We start from the raw sequence: 21,483 nt of genomic DNA, 5'->3' as shown, positions 1-21,483 counted from the left end.
GTTAGGGCTTATTCAGTTTTTTTAAATATCCCAATTTAAGGAAAAACTGTCCTCATTATTAATTTTGATAATTATATGTACTAAAGCTTGTTTTGAAAGTTTTTTCTGTTGACTTTTAGGAAAAACAATATATTCTTCAAATAACTTATCTATTTATTGAACAAATAAATTGGTTTCAGTAATTGAAGATGCTGATTAAAGAAATTCATGTCTCATTACATGTATTTTGGAGTCTCCAAAGATTGGAGAAAGATGGAACATTTTCCCTTTTTAAACCATTCATTACTTTACTAAATCAATTATTCAGCACTTATCATGTAGCAGGCACTGTTACTGGATTCGATAATAAAGCTGTCTTTTCTGAGCCAATATTCTGTTACTGGAGAGAGACAGTAAACAGACACTTTAATGTATAATACACTGTCAGGTGGTCGTGGATGCTATGTAGGAAGACAGTCAAGGAAAGATGTAAAGTAACTGGAGTGGATTGTAGAGGGGGTTGTCAGACAAGGCCTTTCTGGGGATGTGACATTTTGTCAGAGGTCTGAATGAAATGAAGCAAGAAGCTGTGAGACTCTGGGGACAGACGTTCTAGGCAAAGGAGACATCAGGTATAGAACATGTGGTATAGAGAGTATTTATTCTACTTAGGTTAAGTTTTTACATGTATTTTGGAGAAATCCATTTAATTAAATGTTTTCTATTGTTACATTTAGACTTAGCCATGGACAAAAATGGTACTTTGTTTTTAGTTAGTTTTGAATTCATTATAATTTAATTTTATTTTACCTAACAGGGACCAGAGTTACTCAGCAAATATATTGGAGCAAGTGAACAAGCTGTTCGGGATGTTTTTATTAGGTTAGTACCCTATGAATGTTTTTTTAACTAACTCTGTGGTTATTTATCAGTCAATACTTGTTGATCTTGTTTTTTTTAAAATCTGATTTTTGAAACCTGTGATTTAATGTAGGTTATTAATACGCTGGAGAACAAAATTTCACTGTTTTACCAAACACTACTTAAATATACAACATTTTTCATACTAAGCTTTAGAAATTATTTGGTTTTATATTTATAATAGAAATATTTCTGAAATGTTGAAAGTGAAATCATTATCGGTTATTCATAGATGCTCAAAGTACATGAAGCACATAATTTTATCTCTCTTATAAGATTCCATGTGGCCAACTTAATTAAAATAGAGTATAATTATTACTGCATTTATTTAAAAATAAATGTGAATACAGAAGCTAATATTTAAGAATGAAAATAATACTTAAATGTGATGGGATTACAGAAAGCTTATGAATGAAAAAGCCACTTTGTTCCTTTACTGAAATTTTATTATGAAATATGCAGTTAGAATATATATAACATATCTATATATTTTAAAGAATAATAAAATGAACTCTTATTTCTACCACCTAATTTAAGAAAAGACTATTACCAGGAAAGCCTTATTACAGATAAAGACAGTCAACCACATACTGACCAACAGTTCAAATTTACCAGAATGATATTACAGTTATAAAATTGTATCTAATACTGTAACTTCAAAATATTTATAGCACTCCAAAGAGAAACTGACAGATCTATCTTCATAGTGGAAAATTTTAACACAGTTCTGTTATTAATTTAAAAATAGTAAAGAAAAAAAGTAAAAATTTAGAAGATTTAAACAACATATTCAGCACGCTTGATGTAAGGATATTTAGAATATGTGCCCAACAATTGGGGTATACACATTCTTTTTAAGCATACCTGGAACATTTTTGAAAATTGGCCATATGTCAGGCCATACATAGCAATTGTAGTAAGTTTCAAAGAAATAATGTAATGTGGACTCTGTTCTCCTTTTAAAACAAGTTAAAGGATGAGGGCCCCCCCCCCAATACATTTAGTTGGGCTTCCCTGGTGGCTTAGACGGTAAAGAATTTGCCTGTAATGCAGGAGATGCAGGTTTGATCCCTGGTTTGGGAAGATCCCCTGGAGAAGCACATGACAACCGACTCCAGTATTCTTGTCTGAAGAATTCCATAGATAGAGGAGCCTGGCAGGCTACAGTCCCATAGGGTCACAAAGAGTTGGACACGCCTGAGTGACTAACACTTTCACTTTCAGGCTGGAGAACTGGAACACTTCCGTTTGCCACCAGACCAAGTTCCAGCGATGAAAAAGATAATAAGAGAATATTATGAAATAATAATGTAAATTTTATGCCAGTATATTTGAAATTTGGGCAACGTAGACAAAATATATTTGACCAAAGTCAAGCAAAGAAGAAACAAAATCTGAATTCTTTTTTTTTTTTGAGTTTGAAAATTGTAATTTATTGATGAAAGTGAAGTCGCTCAGTTCTGACTCTTTGAGATACCCCATGAGATACCTCATGGACACCAGGCTCCTCCGTCCATGGGATTTTCTAGGCAAGGGTACTGGAGTGGGTTGCCGTTTCCTTCTCCAAAAATCTGAATTCTTGTACCTGTAGGGAAAAAATGAGTCACTAGTTAAAAATTCTTGCACAAGTCAAACATCAGACATCTTTGGTTTTTTAAGAGAGTTTTGCCAGAGATTCAAGGCACAGGTAATCCAGTCTATTGTCAGTGCCAGATTTATCTTACTTGCCATGTATTTAATAAAGTTTTTTTTTTTTTAATCAACTTGATGGTTATTTTGTATTAAGGGTGATTCTTCAGATCTCTAGTCTATTCTTTTGCCAGAGATGAGATTTATTTTCATTTTATTTTGTAAGGTTCTCTATAAAATAATTTTAGTCACATACGTTTTTTCCTAACTTGAACTTTTAGTTTTATTAATTGACTAACTTTGTATTAATTAAAAAGAAGGTAACATAATAAGCGTGCCAAATTTTAAATTCACAGAAGACATGAAGAGACATTGCACAAAAGAAGTGCAGGTGGCCAAAGCATATTAAAAAGAGTTTACTTGTAATAAGGATCAAAGAACCTTTTTTTTTTTCCAAAGAAGCTTTTAACTTATTGAATAAGACTGGTCCAGAAGGCACGAATCTTCCCTGACTTCTCTAAGACCTAGTTTACTAAAAGCAAGGATAATTACCCTTTCTTAAGGGTTTGTTGTGAAAAATTAAATACATACATATGCATGTGTACACAGATATATATATATATGAAATCGCAAACCCGGAGGCCCTGTTCAACTGTGAGATACTGTTTGTTTCCCCAGAGCACAGGCCGCAAAGCCCTGCATCCTTTTCTTTGATGAATTTGAATCCATTGCCCCTCGACGCGGCCACGATAACACAGGGGTTACAGATCGTGTGGTTAACCAGTTGCTGACTCAGCTGGATGGAGTCGAAGGCTTGCAGGGTAATAATTGTAAATACAGAAATACCTTCTAGGAACCAGATTCCCCCAGGATTTAGTAAAGTATTTTCTTTTCCCTCCAGGTGTTTATGTATTGGCTGCCACTAGTCGCCCTGACTTGATTGACCCTGCCCTGCTCAGGCCCGGCCGACTAGATAAATGTGTATACTGTCCTCCTCCTGATCAGGTGACAATTTCATATACCTACACACGTGCCACTTTCCTTGTGAACTTTACTTCTGCCAGGTAATAGCAGTTGTCCTTAGAAGACCAGTTTTGGGCAAAGGCCCTAGTCATTGTTTTCTTACAGCATGAAAAGATTCTGAATTAGATGCAAAGCCTTTCTTTGGCCCAGCCATCCCATGCAAACTCCCATCTGAAGACTTTGTGTTAGCCGGATGGAAAAAAGGGAGGGAAACAGAGTATTGATGTCCATGTTCCCTGTGTTCAGAGATCACACACCTCATTATCTTGACAGAAGACTGATACAGAATCAAGCATAGTGTATAGGAAGCGTCCATGCCGGTTACGTAGAGATATGCCTTTTAACCACTCTAGTCCTGTGTTCCCAAATTTAGAAACGAATGGATAAGTGAAAGAAGAAATAGACAAATCAGTAGTCAAAGGTATAAATGTATATCACATGTAGCAGTTACTTTTAATTTTCTTTTTGAAACATTTCTTGGCTCCTTTGCCCAAATCCAGAAGATAAGCACTAAGAAATGACCTACACTGAATGGTTGAGAATGTTGATTTTCATTCATTTTCCTCCCTGTGTTCCTTCTGTTAGACAAAAAGGACCAAGGAGGACAGATGTAGCCTGGTGGTACATTCCTCAACTTATTTATAAGTAAAACTTGTTAGATATATGAAGTGAATGTATAAGAAAAATCCTGTAAGATGCACAGTTGAAAATACTGTATTCAATGTTATTTGTTAAGTCAATGAGCTTTTCTCCCTTCAGGCGTCACGTCTTGAAATTTTAAACGTTCTCAGTGAGTCTCTACCTCTGGCAGATGATGTGGATCTTCAGCATGTGGCGTCAGTGACCGACTCCTTTACGGGAGCGGATCTGAAAGCGCTGCTTTACAACGCCCAGCTGGAGGCCTTGCACGGGAGGCTGCTGTGCTGTGGGCCCCAGGTGAGCTTGGAGGAGGCCGCTACCGTGGTGTCTTACGGTGGCGGGAGCCGTTCAGTGTCAACCTTAAAAAAATGTTTATTTTTGAACGACTTCAGTTTAACTTTATAGAAACTTGCTTTTAGTCACGTGTACCGTAATTGGGATACTGGCTTTATAGAGAATTTGTAATTACATGGAGAATTTGGTGTCTGTTTCTTTGACCTTACCTTACTATTGGCAAAATATAGTTGGTGTGTTTAAGGGTATTCTTTGAATTGAGGTATCAGGAATTACATTGCGGATTTCAAATTTTTTGCTTTTTTAAAAAAATCATCAAGTAGTTATTTTGAAGCTCAGACTGTCCCAGATCTGGCCAGTAGGAGCCCCTTTTGGTGGCTTCTGCCTTCGTGGCGTGTCGTCCTCTTTCTCTGATCACCTGCTTCCCTGCAGGACAAGATGTTCTAGATTTATCTTATACTTTTGGTACTCCAGCCCCAGAACGTTTTTTTCTCTAAGGATAATATTTTAATTTTTGCAGCAAAGAATTTGAACTCTGCCACATTATGGACTTTTCCACATATTTTCTAGGAAGGCTTTTCCTATATACACATTTTGTTGGAAGTTATTGCAGGGACTAAATTAGATACTTCCAAGTTTGTGCTACTTATTTTGGTAAGCCATTGAAGGTGTTTCCTCCCCCCGCCCCATTTCACTAGCAGAAAGGGTGTTTATTTGTAAAGCAGTCCATAATGTTGCATCAGCCATGTTTTAGACTGCTTTCTCATTTCAGAATAGAAAAATGTGAATTTAAAGAGACATGAAAATAAAATCCAGAGGTCTGAGTCCTAGCTTTGTTAGTTTTGGGGAAGATGGTTGGCAAATTACCTGTATATTCCATTTTGTCTTTCCTTATTTTAATAGTTAAAATTATGTGACATGCCTCAGAACCATTAGAGAATCGATAAGAACTTTTGTAAAAAGGGCCTGGAGTTTCCTTGGTCTGTTAGAATGCTGTGTGGTTTATTTTTGAATTGTGGATTATTTAGAGCTTTACAGCGGATTGCCCTTTTGTATGTTTTAGGATGGAGGTTCCAGCTCTGATAGTGACCTGAGTCTGTCTTCAATGGTTTTCCTTAACCACAGCAGTGGCTCTGATGATTCAGCTGGAGATGGAGAATGTGGCTTAGAGCAGTCCCTGGTCTCTCTGGAGATGTCGGAGGTGCTTCAAGATGAATCGAAGTTCAGCATGTACCGGCTCTACTTTGGAAGCTCTTACGAGTCAGAACTTGGAAACGGAACCTCTTCTGATTTGGTAACTTGTGTAGTTGTACAGTTCTGAAATAGCAAGCCATATGTTGGTTCAGTTTGTGTCCTAACCAGCCCCCCGTGTTCTTTCTGGTTGGTGTGACTCCGTCAGTAAAGCAGTCTTTCCGTACACTAATCAGTCATTTTCATTCCTTGTGAAGACGGGGCTGGCAGTAAGGGGAGCCGAGGTAGCCACTGGTTGTGATCACCCTTTGGTTTCTTTCAGGTTTTTCTCTCTTCATTAGCAGCTTTAAAACATCTTCAGTAGCAGGTCCATTTTATGTTAAACTTAAATTCTCTTATTGTAGAATAGTCGAGGATAATGAGAAATTTAGTATGATAATGTCAAAAATTCTGACAACAAAATGTTGTCTTTTAGTAATACTTCTGGTAGAAAGTATAAGCATAGTGAAAAAGCTATTAGTAATGTTTCAGCAGGGAAAATGTTTAGATTAAATTTATGTGTTTTAGTCACTAAGTCGTGTCTGTGACTCCATGGATTGTAGCCCGCCAGGCTCCTCTGTCCATGGGATTCTCCAGGCAAGAATACTGGAGTGGGTTCCCATTTCTTTCTCCAGGGGATCTTCCTGTCCTAAGGAATCGAACCTGGGTGTCCTGCATTGCAGGCAGATTCTTTACTGACTGAGCTACAAGGGAAGCCCAGATTAAATTTGGGCAATAGCATTTTTCTAAATTAAAATAGCATTCAACAATATCTCAGAAGACAGTGATTCACTGTTTCTTTATTGGTAATCTTAACATTTTTACAAATATTCAGTAATTTTTTAGGTAGATTTCCTTAATTAGGTTTTAAAAAATATAATAAAAGTAACCCATTTTTATTCTCAAGAATAGTAAGCAGTTTTAATTCTAGTCTTTGTTTTGTGTTTCTTAACATGTAGAAATGTCCCAGAACTTTAGTATACCCTATCACTAGAGCATTAGTGGTGGATTTATAACAAAGCATTTAAAAAAAAACACCTTGTATCATGGCAGTTTTCACTCTGTGGTAGTTCAACCACGTAGGTATAGATGATCCTTTATAGAATATGAACATATTTTAAACCTGCTTCAATTTTAGCTAGTTAAAATGTAAGTTTACCCATGTTAAAGTTTTCCTGCTGAAAGTTTGTCACTTTATCTTTGATAAGCACATGACTTTTTCCTCCCTTGCTCTTTTTCCTTCCCTCCCATCTCTCATTATTGTACTGAACCATGCAGAGCTCACAGTGCCTGTCAGCACCGAGCTCCGTGACTCAGGAGTTTCCCGGAGTCCCTGGGAAAGATCAGTCATTACGGCCCCCACTCTTCAGAACAGCCTCCCAAGAGGGTTATCAAGAACTCACACAGGAGCAAAGAGATCAACTGAGGGCAGATATCAGCGTCATCAAAGGCAGATACCGGAGCCAAACTGGGGTAAGGCTTTCCCCCTTCGTCATAATCGTAAAACTTCTTACAGGTTGTTTTTCCGGTTTTTGATATGTGTTTTTTTGATTTGTAAATGCGCTGTCTTTATAAAGGGCTGAAACACATCGATCGGTCAAATGGTTATGTGCTAACAGTTTTTGGTAATCTTATGAGAAAGGGAAGGCATAGTCCCAAGAAAATGGCAAAAGCAAATAACATTCTTTTTCAAAAGCAAATAACTCTTTTTCATTATGTCCCTTAGTTCACTTTCTGTCATTTTATTTTTTGTTTAAGGAGGATGATGCTCTTAACCCACCAGGACCGACCAGAACCAGTTTGGCTATTAGCCAGTCACATTTAATGACTGCGCTTAGTCACACTCGGCCATCCATCAGTGAAGATGACTGGAAGACCTTTGCTGAGTTGTAAGTAACAACTTCTGATTCAGAAGTATACATGCTGTTACAGGTGACAGTTCTTCAAACTTCTAAAGTTCTAAAAAGAAAAAAAAACTTCTAAAGTTCTTTTTCGAATCACAAATAATATGTGGAATATTTAAAAGCCAATTCAGAAGCATTTGCTTAGTAGACATGCATTCAAACACAAAAACTTCAGGAATAAAGAAGTCAAAAATAAATTATTTTTATATAAATGTATATATAAATCAGATTTAATCAAATGAATTGGTTAATGGACTTTTTTTTGTTTGTTTTGGTTTTTTTGTTTTTTTTGGGTTTTTTTGGACTTTTTAAAGTAAAAAAAAAAAAAAGTAAAATCATTTTTCTTTGATTTCATTCCAAACTGTATGTTGGAATAATTTCTCAAATGACCCCCATTTCTAACATAAATAATTACAGTAAGACTAAACTGTTTTCAAATTTAAGTCTAGTTTCAATTTGGGAAATGATTCCAATATATAGTTTGTAGAAATTATGATAATACACCTGTTTTGTTTTCAAAATAATTTATATTAATCTCAAAAACATTTAAATATATTCACATTTATTCACTTGTGGACCATGTTTAATACTTATTTGAGTTTATAGGCTTCTTCAGTTGTCTCTGTAAAAACTTTGGAGTCTGAGACCTGTAGACTGGGGACCATTCTAGATCAATAATTCAACTTAAGAGATGTAGTCCTCTGTAATGTATAACATGATGACTACAGTTAATAGTACTGTAGTGTATATTTATAAGCTGCTAAGAGAGTAGGTCTTAAAAGCTATCACAGGAAAAGTAACTGTGAAGTGATGATAGTTGACATCTAGACTTACTGTGGTAATTCTTTCACAATATATTCATATATCAAATGACTATGTTGTACCCCTAAAACTAATACAATGGTATATGTCAGTTGTCTCAGTTTAAAGAAAGTCAAAAATGGGAGAAAAAAAAAGAAGTGTATTCCTGGTGTTTAGAAGTTACAACCTTCTTGTTGAGTTTTGCTAAACTCTGGGGTATGTGTGTGTACATTGAAAGGGTAGAAAAATTATTCCTTCCCTTCTAAGTTCTTTGGGTGGTCTAATAAATTGAATAAGGTGGATTAACAGGAGGAAAATCTAATGTTGTACATTCAGGATCTGCATAAAAATAGAACGAAGGCAACCGGATAGTTGAGGTTTATATATTGTCTTGAGATAAGGGGCTGGACTCCACGGGGGAGGAGAGCAATTCACAGGAAAGTGGGAAGAACAGATGTTTGGTGATCAGATGTTTGGTGATCAGATGTTTGTCCTAAGTCTTTTGAGATAAAAAGAAGAAAAAGTTCTTTCTCTCTGGTCATGACTTCTTTCTGGTGCAGACCCCCTTCCTAAATTCTTCTTGGCAGTTAAGGGAGGGATAGAAAGCTTTTCTCAGCTCTGTTGGGTCTTGATTCTCTTTAGCTCAAAATAATCCATGTGGCAGTTTGGGGTGGGAACTAGATTAATTCAGGATCCAGTCTGTTAATAGTTGACAGGTAGAAAACCAAATGTCAGAGACATTTAGCACCAGAATCTGATATCCACAAAAGTATATTAATGAAACATGATTTCTCTCTCTAAAACAACCCCCATTTCTAACTTAAAGAACCACAGTAAGACTAAACTGTTTTCAAATTAAATCTAGTTTCAATAAACTTGGCCTGATTATTTACATAAGTTCAGCAAGAATAGTAATTGACCATATAGGTGCTTTTTGCTGGAAATTTTCAGAAGGAATCTCAGTTTGATGTTTTGAAAGACTTGATGCTTGGAAGCCAAGGCAAGTACTTACCATAAGATTGTGCTTGCAGTAGCTATAGCCTGTTGACCCTCAAACAACATGGACTTGAATTACATGAGTCTACTTATGCTCAGATTTCCAGTAAACATGCACTGTAGTACTACACAGTCCATGGCTTGTTGGATCTGTGGATGCAGAACTGTGGACACAGAGGGCTGACTGAAGATTTATGTCGTTAGTGAGGGGTGGGGCTGGCGCCCCTCACTGCTGTGTTGTTAAAGGGTCAACCATATTCAGGTGGGTTAAATTCCTCTCTTTTGGCGGTCCCCAAGATACCCTGAAGTCCCTATACCTGCCAGGAAATGACCTTCCTAAACTTATCTGGTAAGGTTACTGGGAACTCTGAAAAAAAGGTACCAGGTGGGTTTTCCATAAAATCAATCTTAGTTTCTTAAAATTGTCCCGTCTTTTCTGTTCTCCATGCATTCTCACATATGACGTTACAGTCAAACCCTTGGTAATATAACCAGTGTGTCCAGCTGCGTCCTGTTACAAGGAGAAAGGATTCTTATTGAACTTATGGAAGTAACTGTAGCCATAGGAATATTCATTGAGAGTTTCTGAATTCTGGAAGGATCAGGTCGGAGAAAACATGTTTCATTTTTGTTCACAAAGGCATACTTAACCAAATTATTGATAGCTTAGAAGAAAAAGGTTTCCTTAAATCTGCAAAAATAAAACAATACTTGATAAACACAAAGTCATAAAAACTATAATGGTCCTCAGTAGTTCATTCAATCCCATGTAATTAATTTTTATGGATCTTTTGTTAGCAGTTTTATGAAACCATCAGTTTCTCCATTAGAGTTCTACAAATTCTTACCTAAGTTAGTGGTATAAACTGAAAGTTATCAGAAACCAGCTCTTGTAAGAGTCCATCTCATGAGTCTCACTGAAGATCTAGCACTTTTGCAGGAACACTTTTACAATAATTATAAATGACAAAAGACTTAAAAATGACCATGGTTAAAGATTTGATGAAACTCTTTACTATCTTTGCCAACTTTTCTGTAAATCTAAAGCTCTTCTCCTAAAATAAAAAGTTATTAAAATTTTTTAAAAATCTGATGAAACATCACTATAATGTAGTTGGTGAGGAAATTTGGTTATTTCTGTGACATATAATTTTAAGATAACTGGAATTACAGGAATTGTATAAAATTCCTAAATTTCTAATATGTAATATTCATAAGGCATATCAATAACATACCCATATAACTTTGAGTATCATTTGTAGTGTTTTTTTCTTGCCAGTGCTTCCCGTGTAATGTAATAATATCAAGTAAGCCTAATTTATCTCTCTTTTTGTAAGGAGAAAGGGAACAGATCTCTTGAGATGTTCCAGGGGACCTCTGGAAAATCACAGTTCAAAGTCAAAAAACCTTATTTAGAATTTGGGGAAGTTTGTCAAAAATATCAAGAGGTTTTAAAACACCGGTACTATCTTAGGTATCTTACTGTTAAATACTTATTCGCTTAACCATAGTGTCAGAGACTTTGCAGGCAAATACAGAGTTACATAGTTGTAAAAACAAAACACTTAAGAGAAGACTTGAGAAATAAGACATGAGTCTTAGGAAATTATTTGAATAAAATAGGATTTTGATTTTTAAAAATGTTTTCTATGAAGACTTCTTAAAAAGGTAAAGAACCTTTCACACAGTCTCAGCAGTAGCAGACCAAAAAATTTTTGTCCTGAAGGAGAACATTTTAATATCAGTAGTGTATAAAACTAAAACTTTTTTTAAAACCCTGTAGTAAATTTATTCCATCTTATCCACCTTGACTGCACAGTCTCTCTCTCTCTCCAAGTTTCTGTATTCATTTAATTTTTCCTTTATTCTTTCCCATTCTGAAACAATCAGAATAGAGTTGCATACAGTTGTTTTCCTTGTAATGTCTCAGTTCTAATACATTAATTAGACTTCTTAACACAAACCTTAATTTCTGGTAATTTTGAACTGTCACGCTAGCATTTTGTAGACTGGCAGATTACTGCATACATTTCATAATTTCCGGAAGACTACACCTTAACAGTACAATTCTTCAGTGTAGAATAGGACACATTTCTTTATACTTTGAAATATTTTTAGTTTATACATTGTAAGAAGCCAAAAGTAAACAATACTATGTTCAGTAGTTAGTATTTTATCATATTTAGAAATGATCTAGATATCCAGTGAATTTTCATCATTTACCAAAACTAAGGTTTTAAGTTACCAAATAGATTATGGAAACAAAGTAGACATACCATGAAAATTTATTATTGAGAAGTTCACTTAAGAATGAGTTTTTTAAATATGATTTAGATTACTTATTAAAATTTTATGGGATATTAAAGCAGTTAACTGTCATGGCAAGTTTCATAACAGATATACTTTAATTTTTTAATGGATAGTATCCCAGATCACTTGACTTGGATTAGTTTGTATTATGTTTCTGAGAGTTGAGAAATATTAAATTTGTGCTGCTTTTTTCTTTAAGCCAATTAAGTAGATCACTTTACACATTATGGCAGTATTCATCCAAAATATCACATACACATCGATATAGCAAACACAGACAAACAGACCCGGTTTAACTTCCACCCCCAGATTTTAGCCTTGGGAGGTTTTTTAATTGGACTGTTTTGCTGTGCTGCGTGAATCAGGTGTCCGCATGCGCGTGTCCTCGCCCCCCCCCAGGTTGCACCGGAGCGCCCAGCTGGGCTCCTGTCAACACAGCGGCTCCGATAGCTGTTTCACACGTGGTCGTGTGTGTGTCCGCGATGCTCAGTGCATCCCACTCTCCCCGCCCCCCGCCGCGTCCCCAAGTCCACTCTATACATCTGCTTCTCTTCCCGCCCTGCACCTAGGTTCATCATATATGCACTTGAGTTCAGATTCTAGATTCCACCTATATGCAATAATATGCAATGCTTGTTCTGACTTACTTCACTTTGTATGACAGACTCCAGGTACATCCACATCACTGCATATGACCCAAATTCATTCCTCTTTACACCATGGGAGTTTGTGTGTGTGTGTGAAAGTCGCTCAATCATGTCCAACTCTTGCAACCCCATGGACTGTAGCCTGCCTGGCTTCTCTGCCCATGGACTTCTCCAGGCAAGAATACCAGGGTGGGTTGCTGTTTCTTCCTCCAGGGGATCTTCCCAATCCAGGGATTAAACCCAGGTCTCCTGCATTGCAGGCAGATTCTTCACCATCTGAGCCCCTGGGGAAGCCCAGGAATTGGTATAAGTCTGTAGTTTTTAAAAAGCTTCTCCTGCTGCTGCTCCTTTTTCCCCCAGTCCCAGGTGATTGTAGACTGTGTTTTAGCTGTCTCCTAGGATACATACAGGGACAGAGGAAGAAAGTACGTTTTCTGCTTGTGTTTCGAGTTGATTTACAGTGTTAGCTTCAGGTGTGCTACATAGTGATTCAATATTTATAGATTACACTCCACATAAAGTTACTGCAAAGTAATGGCTACATTTCTCTGTGATGAACAATATAGTCCTTGTTCCTTATTTTATACAGAATAGTTTGTACCTCTTAATCCCCAAACCCTGGCTTGCTCCTTTCCTTCCTTATCTGGTAACCACTAGTTTGTTCCCTACATCTGTGACTCCATTTATGTTTTGTTTTATACATTCATTTGTTTTTTTAGATTCCAAAGTAAGTGATAACAGTATTTGCCTTTTCTGATGATATTCTCTAGGTCCATCCATGTTGTATGAAAGGGCAGTATTTCAGTCTTTTTAATGGCTGAGTAATATTCCATTGTGTATACATACATCTTATGAAGCCAGCTGTTTATTGATGGACACTTCTGTTGCTTCCATACCTTGGCAATTCTAAATAATGCTTCTTTGAACATTAAAATGCATGTATCTTTTTAAGTTTCTATTTGTTTTTCTACTATCTTACTTACTATACACTTAATATTCTATATATATAGCAAATAGAGCATACTAATACTATATGCCATTACTATACTACATTACCAGTATTACTATACATAGTAATATCTAGTATACTAATTAATACCATATATACAGTAAACTATATGTTACTATACAGACCCAGATTAGATTACTGGTTATATGGTAGTTCTGTCAGTGTAGTTTTTTGAGGAACATCCATGTTGTAAGGAGCCTGTATTTTGTTTTCTATGGTGGTTACACAAACGTTCGTTTACACCAGTAGTGTCAGACGGTCCCCTTTTCTCCTCATCCTTGCCTTTATTATCTATAGTCTTTTTGATGATAGCCATTCTGACCGTTGTGAGGTGATATCTCACTATGCTTTTGGTTTGCATTTCTCTCATTGGAAGATGTTAGAAGGCTAACATCTCTAAAGAATGTCTTCTTTGGAAAAGGTCCATTCAGATCCTTTGCCCATTTTTTTCTCAGGTTTCTTTGATATTGAGTTGTATGTACTCTTTATAGTTTGGGTACTAACCACTTATTGGTCATATCATTTGCAAATATTTCTTCCCATTCAGTATGTTATCTTTTTATTGATTATTTCCTCTTTCTAGGAGTTTGGAGGTATATTTATTATCAGAAATCTAGAGTAATTATTTACATAGTTCTAACATCCTGATCTTTTATACTACCTGCAAGCATTTTGAGAACAATAGGGGAGGTCTGGGGGTTGGTAAAGAGAGGTGAACTTTTGAATTGTTTCTAGAGCCACACTTCTCGTTTTGCAGAGACTAGCTTGTAAAATATGCACAGTTTCTTATTTCCTCAAAAAACTGCATTGCAGCCTGAATGCTATCAAGGGCCTGACCCAACCATCCAACTACATGAAGATTTTTAATTATGAAGGAAATCAAAAGATTACTACAATAGCCTACAATATGTTGTCTATAAGAGACCCACCTTAGGGCAAAGGACATGCGCAGATTAAAAGTAAGGGAACGGAGGAGGATTAGCTCAGGACGGCAGAGTAGAAGGGTGTGAGCTCACCCTCTTCCTGCAGAAACACCAAAATCACAACTAACTGGTGAGCAACCACTTACCAAAAAAACGATATTCTACATCCAAACACAAAAGCCACAATGAGATGGTAGGAGAGGCATTATGCAAATCCCATACCTGCTGGGTGGGTGACTCACAAGCTTGGAAACAATTCTGCCATAGAAGTTATCCCACAGGAGTGAAAGTTTTAAACCCCACATCAGCCTTCCCAGCCTGGGGGTCCAGCCCCCAGAGAATCTGGCTTTAAAGGCCAGTGGGGTTTGACCACAGTATTTCTACAAGATGGGGAGAAACACAAAGTCTGCTCTTAGAGGGCGCACACACAGTCTCATGTATACGGAGACCCAGGGGAAAAGAGCAGTGACCCTATGAGAGACAGGGACAGACCTACCTGCCAGTGCTGGGTGGTCTCCTGCAGAAGTGGGGGACAGGGGGAGTAGCGACCTCGACTCACTGCAAGGACAAAGACACCGGGATGTACTTACTAGTGTGACCCCTCCCCAGGCTGCCGTTGGCCTTGCAGGTTCCAGCGCTGCGTCCCCTCAAGCCAAACCACCAACGAGGCAGGAACACAGCGCCCCCATCAGCAGACAAGCAGCTTAAAGACTCCCTGAACATGGCCCTGTGCACCAGAGGGACAAAATCCAGCTCTACCCACCACTGGACCAGAATCAACCCTCTCATCCCGAAGCCTGCACAAACCTCTTAGACAGCCGCAACCACCAGGGGGCAGACAGAAGAACTACTCCTGCAGCCTGTGGAACAGAAACTGCAATCACAGAAAGTTAGTCAAAATGAGATTGAAAAGGAATATGTCCCAGATAAAGGAACAAGATGAAACCCAGAACAACTAAGTGAAATAAAGATAGCCAACCTACCGGAAGAAGAATTCAGAATAATAGTGAAGATGATCAGAGATCTCAGAAAAAGAATGGAGGCAAGGATTGAGAAAGATACAATAAGTGTTTGCTGAAGACTGAAGACTGAGAAGAACTAAGGAACGAACAGTTGAACAGTATGAAATGAAAAATACACCAGAAGGACTCAAAAGAATAAGTGAGGCAGAAGAACAGATAAGTGACCCAAAAGATAATAGTGAAAATCACTGCCACGAAACACAAAAGACAAACACAGTCTAAGAGACGTCCAGGACAATATTAAAGGCACCAACATTTGCATTACAGAGTTCCCAGAAGAAGAGAGACAGAAAGGATCTGAGAAAATATTTGAATAGATAATAGCTGAAAAATTCCCTAACATGGGAAAAGAAATAGTCACCAACATCTAGGAAGAATAAAGAGTCCAGATAGGATAAACCCAAGTAGGAACATGTGTAAGGAACATGCTGAAACACATATTACTCAAAGATTGAATACAACAAAGAAAAATTACAAAGATTAAATATAAAAGCAACAAATGCCATCCAAGGGAACTCCCATAAGTTTATCAGCTGATCTTTCAGCAGAAACTCTGCAAGCCAGAGGGAGTGGCATGATATATTTAATAGATGCAGAAAAAGCTGTTGACAAAATTCAACATCCATTTATGATGAAAAGGCTCCAGAAAGTTGTTTCAGAAGAAATACACCATCAATATAACAAAGGCCATATATGGTAAAGCTACAGCTAACATCTTCAGTTCAATTGCATCCGACTCTTTGCGACCCCATGGACTGCAACACGCCAGTCCTCCCAGTCCATCACCAACTCCCAGAGCTTACTCAAACTCATGTCCATTGAGTCAGTGATGCCATCCAACCATCTCATCCTCTGTCGTCCCCTTCTCCTCCCACCTTCAATCTTTCCAAGCATCAGGGTCTTTTCAAATGACTCAGTTCTTCGCATCAGGTGGCCAAAGTATTGGAGCTTCACCATCAGTCCTTCCAATGAATATTCAGGACTGATCTCCTTGAGGATGGACTGCTTGGATCTCCTTGCAGTCCAAGGGACTCTCAAGAGTCTTCTCGAACACCACAGTTAAAAAGCATCAATTCTTTGGCACTCAGCTTTCTTTATATTCCAACTCTCACATCCACACATGACTAGAAAAACCATAGCTTTGACTAGACAGACCTTTGTTGGCAAAGTAATGTCTCTGCCTTTTAATATGCTGTCTAGGTTGGCCATAACTTTTCTTCCAGGGAGCAGGCATCTTTTAATTTCATGACTGCAGTCACCATCTGCATTGATTTTGGAGCCCCCAAAAATAAAGTCAGCCACTGTTTCCCCATCTATTTGCCATGAAGTGATGGGACCAGATGCCCTGATGTTAGTTTTCTGAATGTTGAGTTTTAAGCCAACTTTTTCACTCTCCTCTCTCACTTTCATCAAGAGGCTCTTTAGTTCTTCACTTTCTGCCATAAGGGTGGTGTCATCTGCATATCTGAAGTTATTGATATTTCTCCTGGCAATCTTGATTCCAGCTTGTGCTTCATCCAGCCCAGCGTTTCTAATGATGTACTCTGCATATAAGTTAAATAAGCAGGGTGACAATATACAGCCTTGATGTACTCCTTTCTTGATTTGTAACCAGTCTGTTGTTCCATGTCCAATTCTAACTGTTGCTTCCTAACCTGCATACAGGTTTCTCAAGAGGCAGGTCATGGTGGTCTGGTATTCCCATCTCTTTCAGAATTTTCCAGTTTATTGTGATCCACACAGTCAAAGGCTTTGGCATAGTCAACAAAGCAGAAATAGATGTTTTTCTGAAACTCTCTTGCTTTTTTTGACGATCCAGCAGATGTTGGCAATTTGATCTCTGGTTCCTCTGCCTTTTCTAAAACCAGCTTGAACATCTGGAAGTTCATGGTTCACGTCCTGTTGAAGCCTCGCTTGGAGAATTTTGAGCATTACTTTACTAATGTGTGAGATGAGTGCAATTGTGTGGTAGTTTGAGCATTCTTTGGTATTGCCTTTCTTTGGGATTGGAATGAAAGTTGACCTTTTCCAGTCCTGTGGCCACTGCTGAGTTTTCCAAATTTGCTGGCATATTGAGTGCAGCACTTTCATAGCATCATCTTTTAGGATTTGAAATAGCTCAACTGGAATTCCATCACCTCCACTAGCTTTGTTCGTAGTGATGCTTCCTAAGGCCCACTTGACTTCACATTCCAGGATGTCTGGCTCTAGATGAGTGATCACACCATCGTGATTATCTGGGTTGTGAAGATCTTTTTTGTATAGTTCTTCTGTGTATTCTTGCCACCTCTTCTTAATATCTTCTGCTTCTGTTAGGTCTATACCACTTCTGTCCTTATTGTCCCATTTCTTCATGAAATGTTCGCTTGGTATCTCTAATTTTCTTCAAGAGCTCTCTAGTCATTCCCGTTCTATTGTTTTCCTCTATTTCTTTGCACTGATCACTGAGGAAGGCTTTCTTATCTCTCCTTGCTATTCTTTGGAACTCCGCATTCGAATGGGTATATCTTTCCTTTTCTCCTTTGCTTTTTGCTTCTCTGGGCTGAGACATGGAAACAACCTCGACATCCATTGACATGAATGGATAAAGAAGCTGCAGTGTGTGTATATATATATATACACATGTATATATAAATGTACATATATACACATATAAACACACATATATACACGTACATATATACACATACATATATATACACACACATACACCTCGGAATATTGCTTAGCCAAAAAAAGTGGAATAATTGCCTTTGCAGCAACATGGATGAAGCTGGGGAGACAGGTCAGAAAGAGAAAGCCCTGCAGACACACGCAAGCCCCAGGCTGGCTGTTGTACTCCTTTGTGCCTCCTTTTTACTGTTGTCTTTCCATAGGCAACAAAAGATACTTGTTTAGCATGAGCTCTTTCATGTGTTTTTCAAAAACAGAAGTTTTCTCCAGTTTAAAGGATCCATCTGGCCACTGACAGATAGGGTCTTAATGGTGACTGTAACCTGCAACCCTTTTTATGGCTTAACCAGGAATGACCACAAGAAGTGTCCCAAAAGAGTACAAAAGACGTAGCTTTCACAAGGTCCACAGTTTCCTCACAGAACTAGCCAAAGAAAGCGGAGCCCTGCGTGGTCAGAGGCAGTGAGAGTGGGGCGGGGAAGACGGAGTCTCCCGTCTCCCACCAGAGTGCGTGGCGCTGCAGTTGCAGACCTGCCCATCACCGCACGCACAGGAGCTACTGGAGTGGGACTTCCCCGCGCCAAGACGACAGTGACGCTTGAGCCAGCAAAGGCCCCTGAGGGCTGGGGCACCTGATGCCCATCAGATGCAAGCTGATACTTAATCTTCTGGCTGGCTTCTCACAGAGAGTCACAAACCCATACCAGCCACAAAGCCAAGCTCTCAAGACAGAACAAGACAAGAGGAAACCTCACCTGTTTAAATACAGGGGACCCACTGCAGAGTGTGTCTAAACAAATGCACGTCTTTTAGAACCATGAACTCACCAGTCTGTGAGGCCAGTGGGCTTGAACAATGGGTGTAAATTAGAACCTATCCCTGGTAGCTCAGCTGGTAAAGAATCTGCCTGCAAGGCAGGAGACCCTGGTTCAATTCCTGGGTGGGGAACATCCCCTGGAAGACAGCATGGCGACCCACTCCAGTATCCTTGCCTGGAGAGTCCCCATGGACAGAGGAGCCTGGCAGGCTACAGTCCCTGGTGTGGCAGAGACCTGGACACAGCTAAGCACACGGCACACACTGCATCTCTCTCTCTAGAGAGGTTTTCCTCCTCGTGAGACGTGACGCAAAGACTAGAGCTGGAAGCAAACAGTAGCCGTGTGCGGGGAGAACTGGATCAACAGAGGACAAGAGTACTCAGAAGGTGTCTTTCCCAGAGTCGCTGTAGCTAAGGCACTGCCGCTGCTGCTGCTAAGTCGCTTCCTTCGTGTCCAACTCTGCGACCCCATAGACGGCAGCCCACCAGGCTCCCCGTCCCTGGGATTCTCCAGGCAAGAACACTGGTGGGGCTCCAGTTCACACAAAAATTTTTCTTCTGCTTCTGAATTGAGAAAAGGACTCTCCCCACCCTCACTTCCACCGAACCTGCAGGCAGAGACCCAGGAGACTGACGTAAGGATTCTGACCCTTGACTGGCTCTTCTCAGCGGTCCCAGGATCTCCCACCCGCAGCCAGGGGAGCCCCCCATATGCACCAAACTGCAGGGGTAGCAAAAACTTTCCCTTCTGGGTTCTTTGGCTTGTCTGTGATTGACTGACATAGGATGTTAACAGGTGATAAACTAATTTTGTAGACACAGGACCCCCATAAAAAGAAGACTCATTGGCGGTCAGTGAGCTGAGGCCTCTGTAGTGTCCTGAACTGAGGGAAGGGATGGGGCCTGAAGCTTCAGAGGTGAAGAGGGCAGTTCACAAGGGGATGAGAGGAGCAGATGCTCGCCCCGCCAACAGATAACAAAAGCCATGTCTGCTAGTGGCTCTGTCTGGTGCGGGCCGTCTCAGTTCTGTAAGGCAGTGAAGAGACAGACAGAAGGCTTTCCCGGGTCTGCTGCGTCTCGATTCCCTTCAGCTCAAGATAACCCACGTGCCAGAGTGGCTCACTGGGGGGCCATATTCTGCTCCCCTTCAACAAAAATGTGCTTACTGTAGAAAAATCAGAAAACAAAGGGGAAGAAAAACCACCAGCAGATTCCCTAAACCTCACTACCTCCCAAATCTCATTTGTACGCTTGTTTTCTGTTAATAAAATAAGACACTCTGCACATACTGCTGTATCGCAGTCCCCCATCCATCCACACATCTTTAACATTCTGTCACATTTTAAATACATTTACTATTTTGTCATTTTATATAGTAAAGCTATGGCGTGACATCCAATTTTTGGATTTTATCACATTGCTCATAGTGAAAACCTTTCTCCTACCTATGTTTGCACATATCCTTAATTATTTCACTGGGATAGGAGTTGTCGCATCAGTTTACTCACATTTTTTTTAATGCTTTTGAAATCTACTGCCAAAGTGTCTTTCAGAAATGTGTGTTACAATAGTAATGTAATTATAGTACCAGCCTCACCATACCCTAATGTTAAATATTTTAGTATTTCTCTAAACTTGGCCAATTTTGAGAACAGTTGTATGTATCTTAAAATTTTACATTTCTCTGATTAAAATATAGTGGTTGATCATTGTCATTCGTATTTTCCCTTTTCTAATTTGTCTGTTCATCCTCTTTGTTCCTTTTCTATTGGAGTGTTCAACTTTTAAAAACTCTTATAAGAACTCTTTTGTTTCTTAAAAACTTGTTTGCAGCAATCCATTGTTTTGTTTTGTAAATTCAGCATTTATAAGTATTAAATGTTATCTTTTTTTTTTTAATAAGGTATGAAAGCTTTCAAAATCCAAAGAAGAGAAAAAATCAAAGTGGAACAGTGTTTCGACCTGGACAGAAAGTAACCCTGGCATAAAATATGCTTCTGACTTTGTGTGTGTGTGTGTGTGTGTTTATGTGGTGTTTGTCCCTGTGTTGTAACAATGAAAATGTCATCTGTACATTTCTTTTAATTTAACTTGTTAATCTATAAAATCAAAGATTGTTAAACCTGTTATCTAATGATCAGGGTTACTTGACAGTAATACTTTAAAATAAATTGAGATATTTATAACAGATTCTGTATTTTATTTCCTATATATATAAATTCTTATTGAAATAATATTGGCCACATAGAATAACTGATTTTTTTCTCCTTTGAAGAAAAGAGAATGTAATTAAATACATTTCTTAGAATTCACGATTGCATATTCAACATCTTTCTTTCATTTGATAAGTTTTATGCTTAACACCTTGATTATTTTGGAAATAAAAAATTCAGTTATCTACTGATCCAATGATCTGTTCTTTTTATCTGAAAATGTAGAATTTGCACACAATTTAAATAAACTGAGTTGTTCCTTCAATCAGAAGTGAAATGACATCCCCTAACATAAACTCCGTCCAGCTGCCGGGCCAGGAGCTTAAATGAGGTACAGCCCTCCCCGCCAGCTCCATGACAGGTCTGTCCTGCCGCGCTCTGTGAGCTAAACTGTAAAGTCACTGCCATCAACACAAGCTGTCGTAATGTGCTGAGGGGAGAGGAGAGCGGTCA

At 38.5% G+C, this 21,483-nt stretch overlaps 1 protein-coding gene across 1 annotated transcript in view; it reads left to right on the top strand.

Moving 5' to 3' along the window:
* The window catches only part of PEX1 (peroxisomal biogenesis factor 1), a 72,146-nt gene extending 50,925 nt beyond the window's left edge, over positions 1–21,221 (top strand). Inside the window, exons 17-24 of the mRNA XM_043462583.1 lie at positions 797–861; positions 3,208–3,350; positions 3,431–3,534; positions 4,312–4,488; positions 5,549–5,779; positions 6,994–7,188; positions 7,474–7,604; positions 20,721–21,221. Of these exons, the coding sequence (XP_043318518.1) occupies positions 797–861; positions 3,208–3,350; positions 3,431–3,534; positions 4,312–4,488; positions 5,549–5,779; positions 6,994–7,188; positions 7,474–7,604; positions 20,721–20,805 (1,131 nt within the window). The 3' untranslated portion in view covers positions 20,806–21,221. The remainder of the gene's footprint in view (positions 1–796; positions 862–3,207; positions 3,351–3,430; positions 3,535–4,311; positions 4,489–5,548; positions 5,780–6,993; positions 7,189–7,473; positions 7,605–20,720) is intronic.
* Positions 21,222–21,483: the final 262 nt, after the last annotated feature.

The sequence above is a fragment of the Cervus canadensis genome, chromosome 3 (genome assembly GCF_019320065.1).
Source record: "Cervus canadensis isolate Bull #8, Minnesota chromosome 3, ASM1932006v1, whole genome shotgun sequence".
NCBI classification, from domain to species: Eukaryota; Metazoa; Chordata; class Mammalia; order Artiodactyla; family Cervidae; genus Cervus; species Cervus canadensis.
This window is presented reverse-complemented; position numbering and strand designations above follow the sequence as displayed.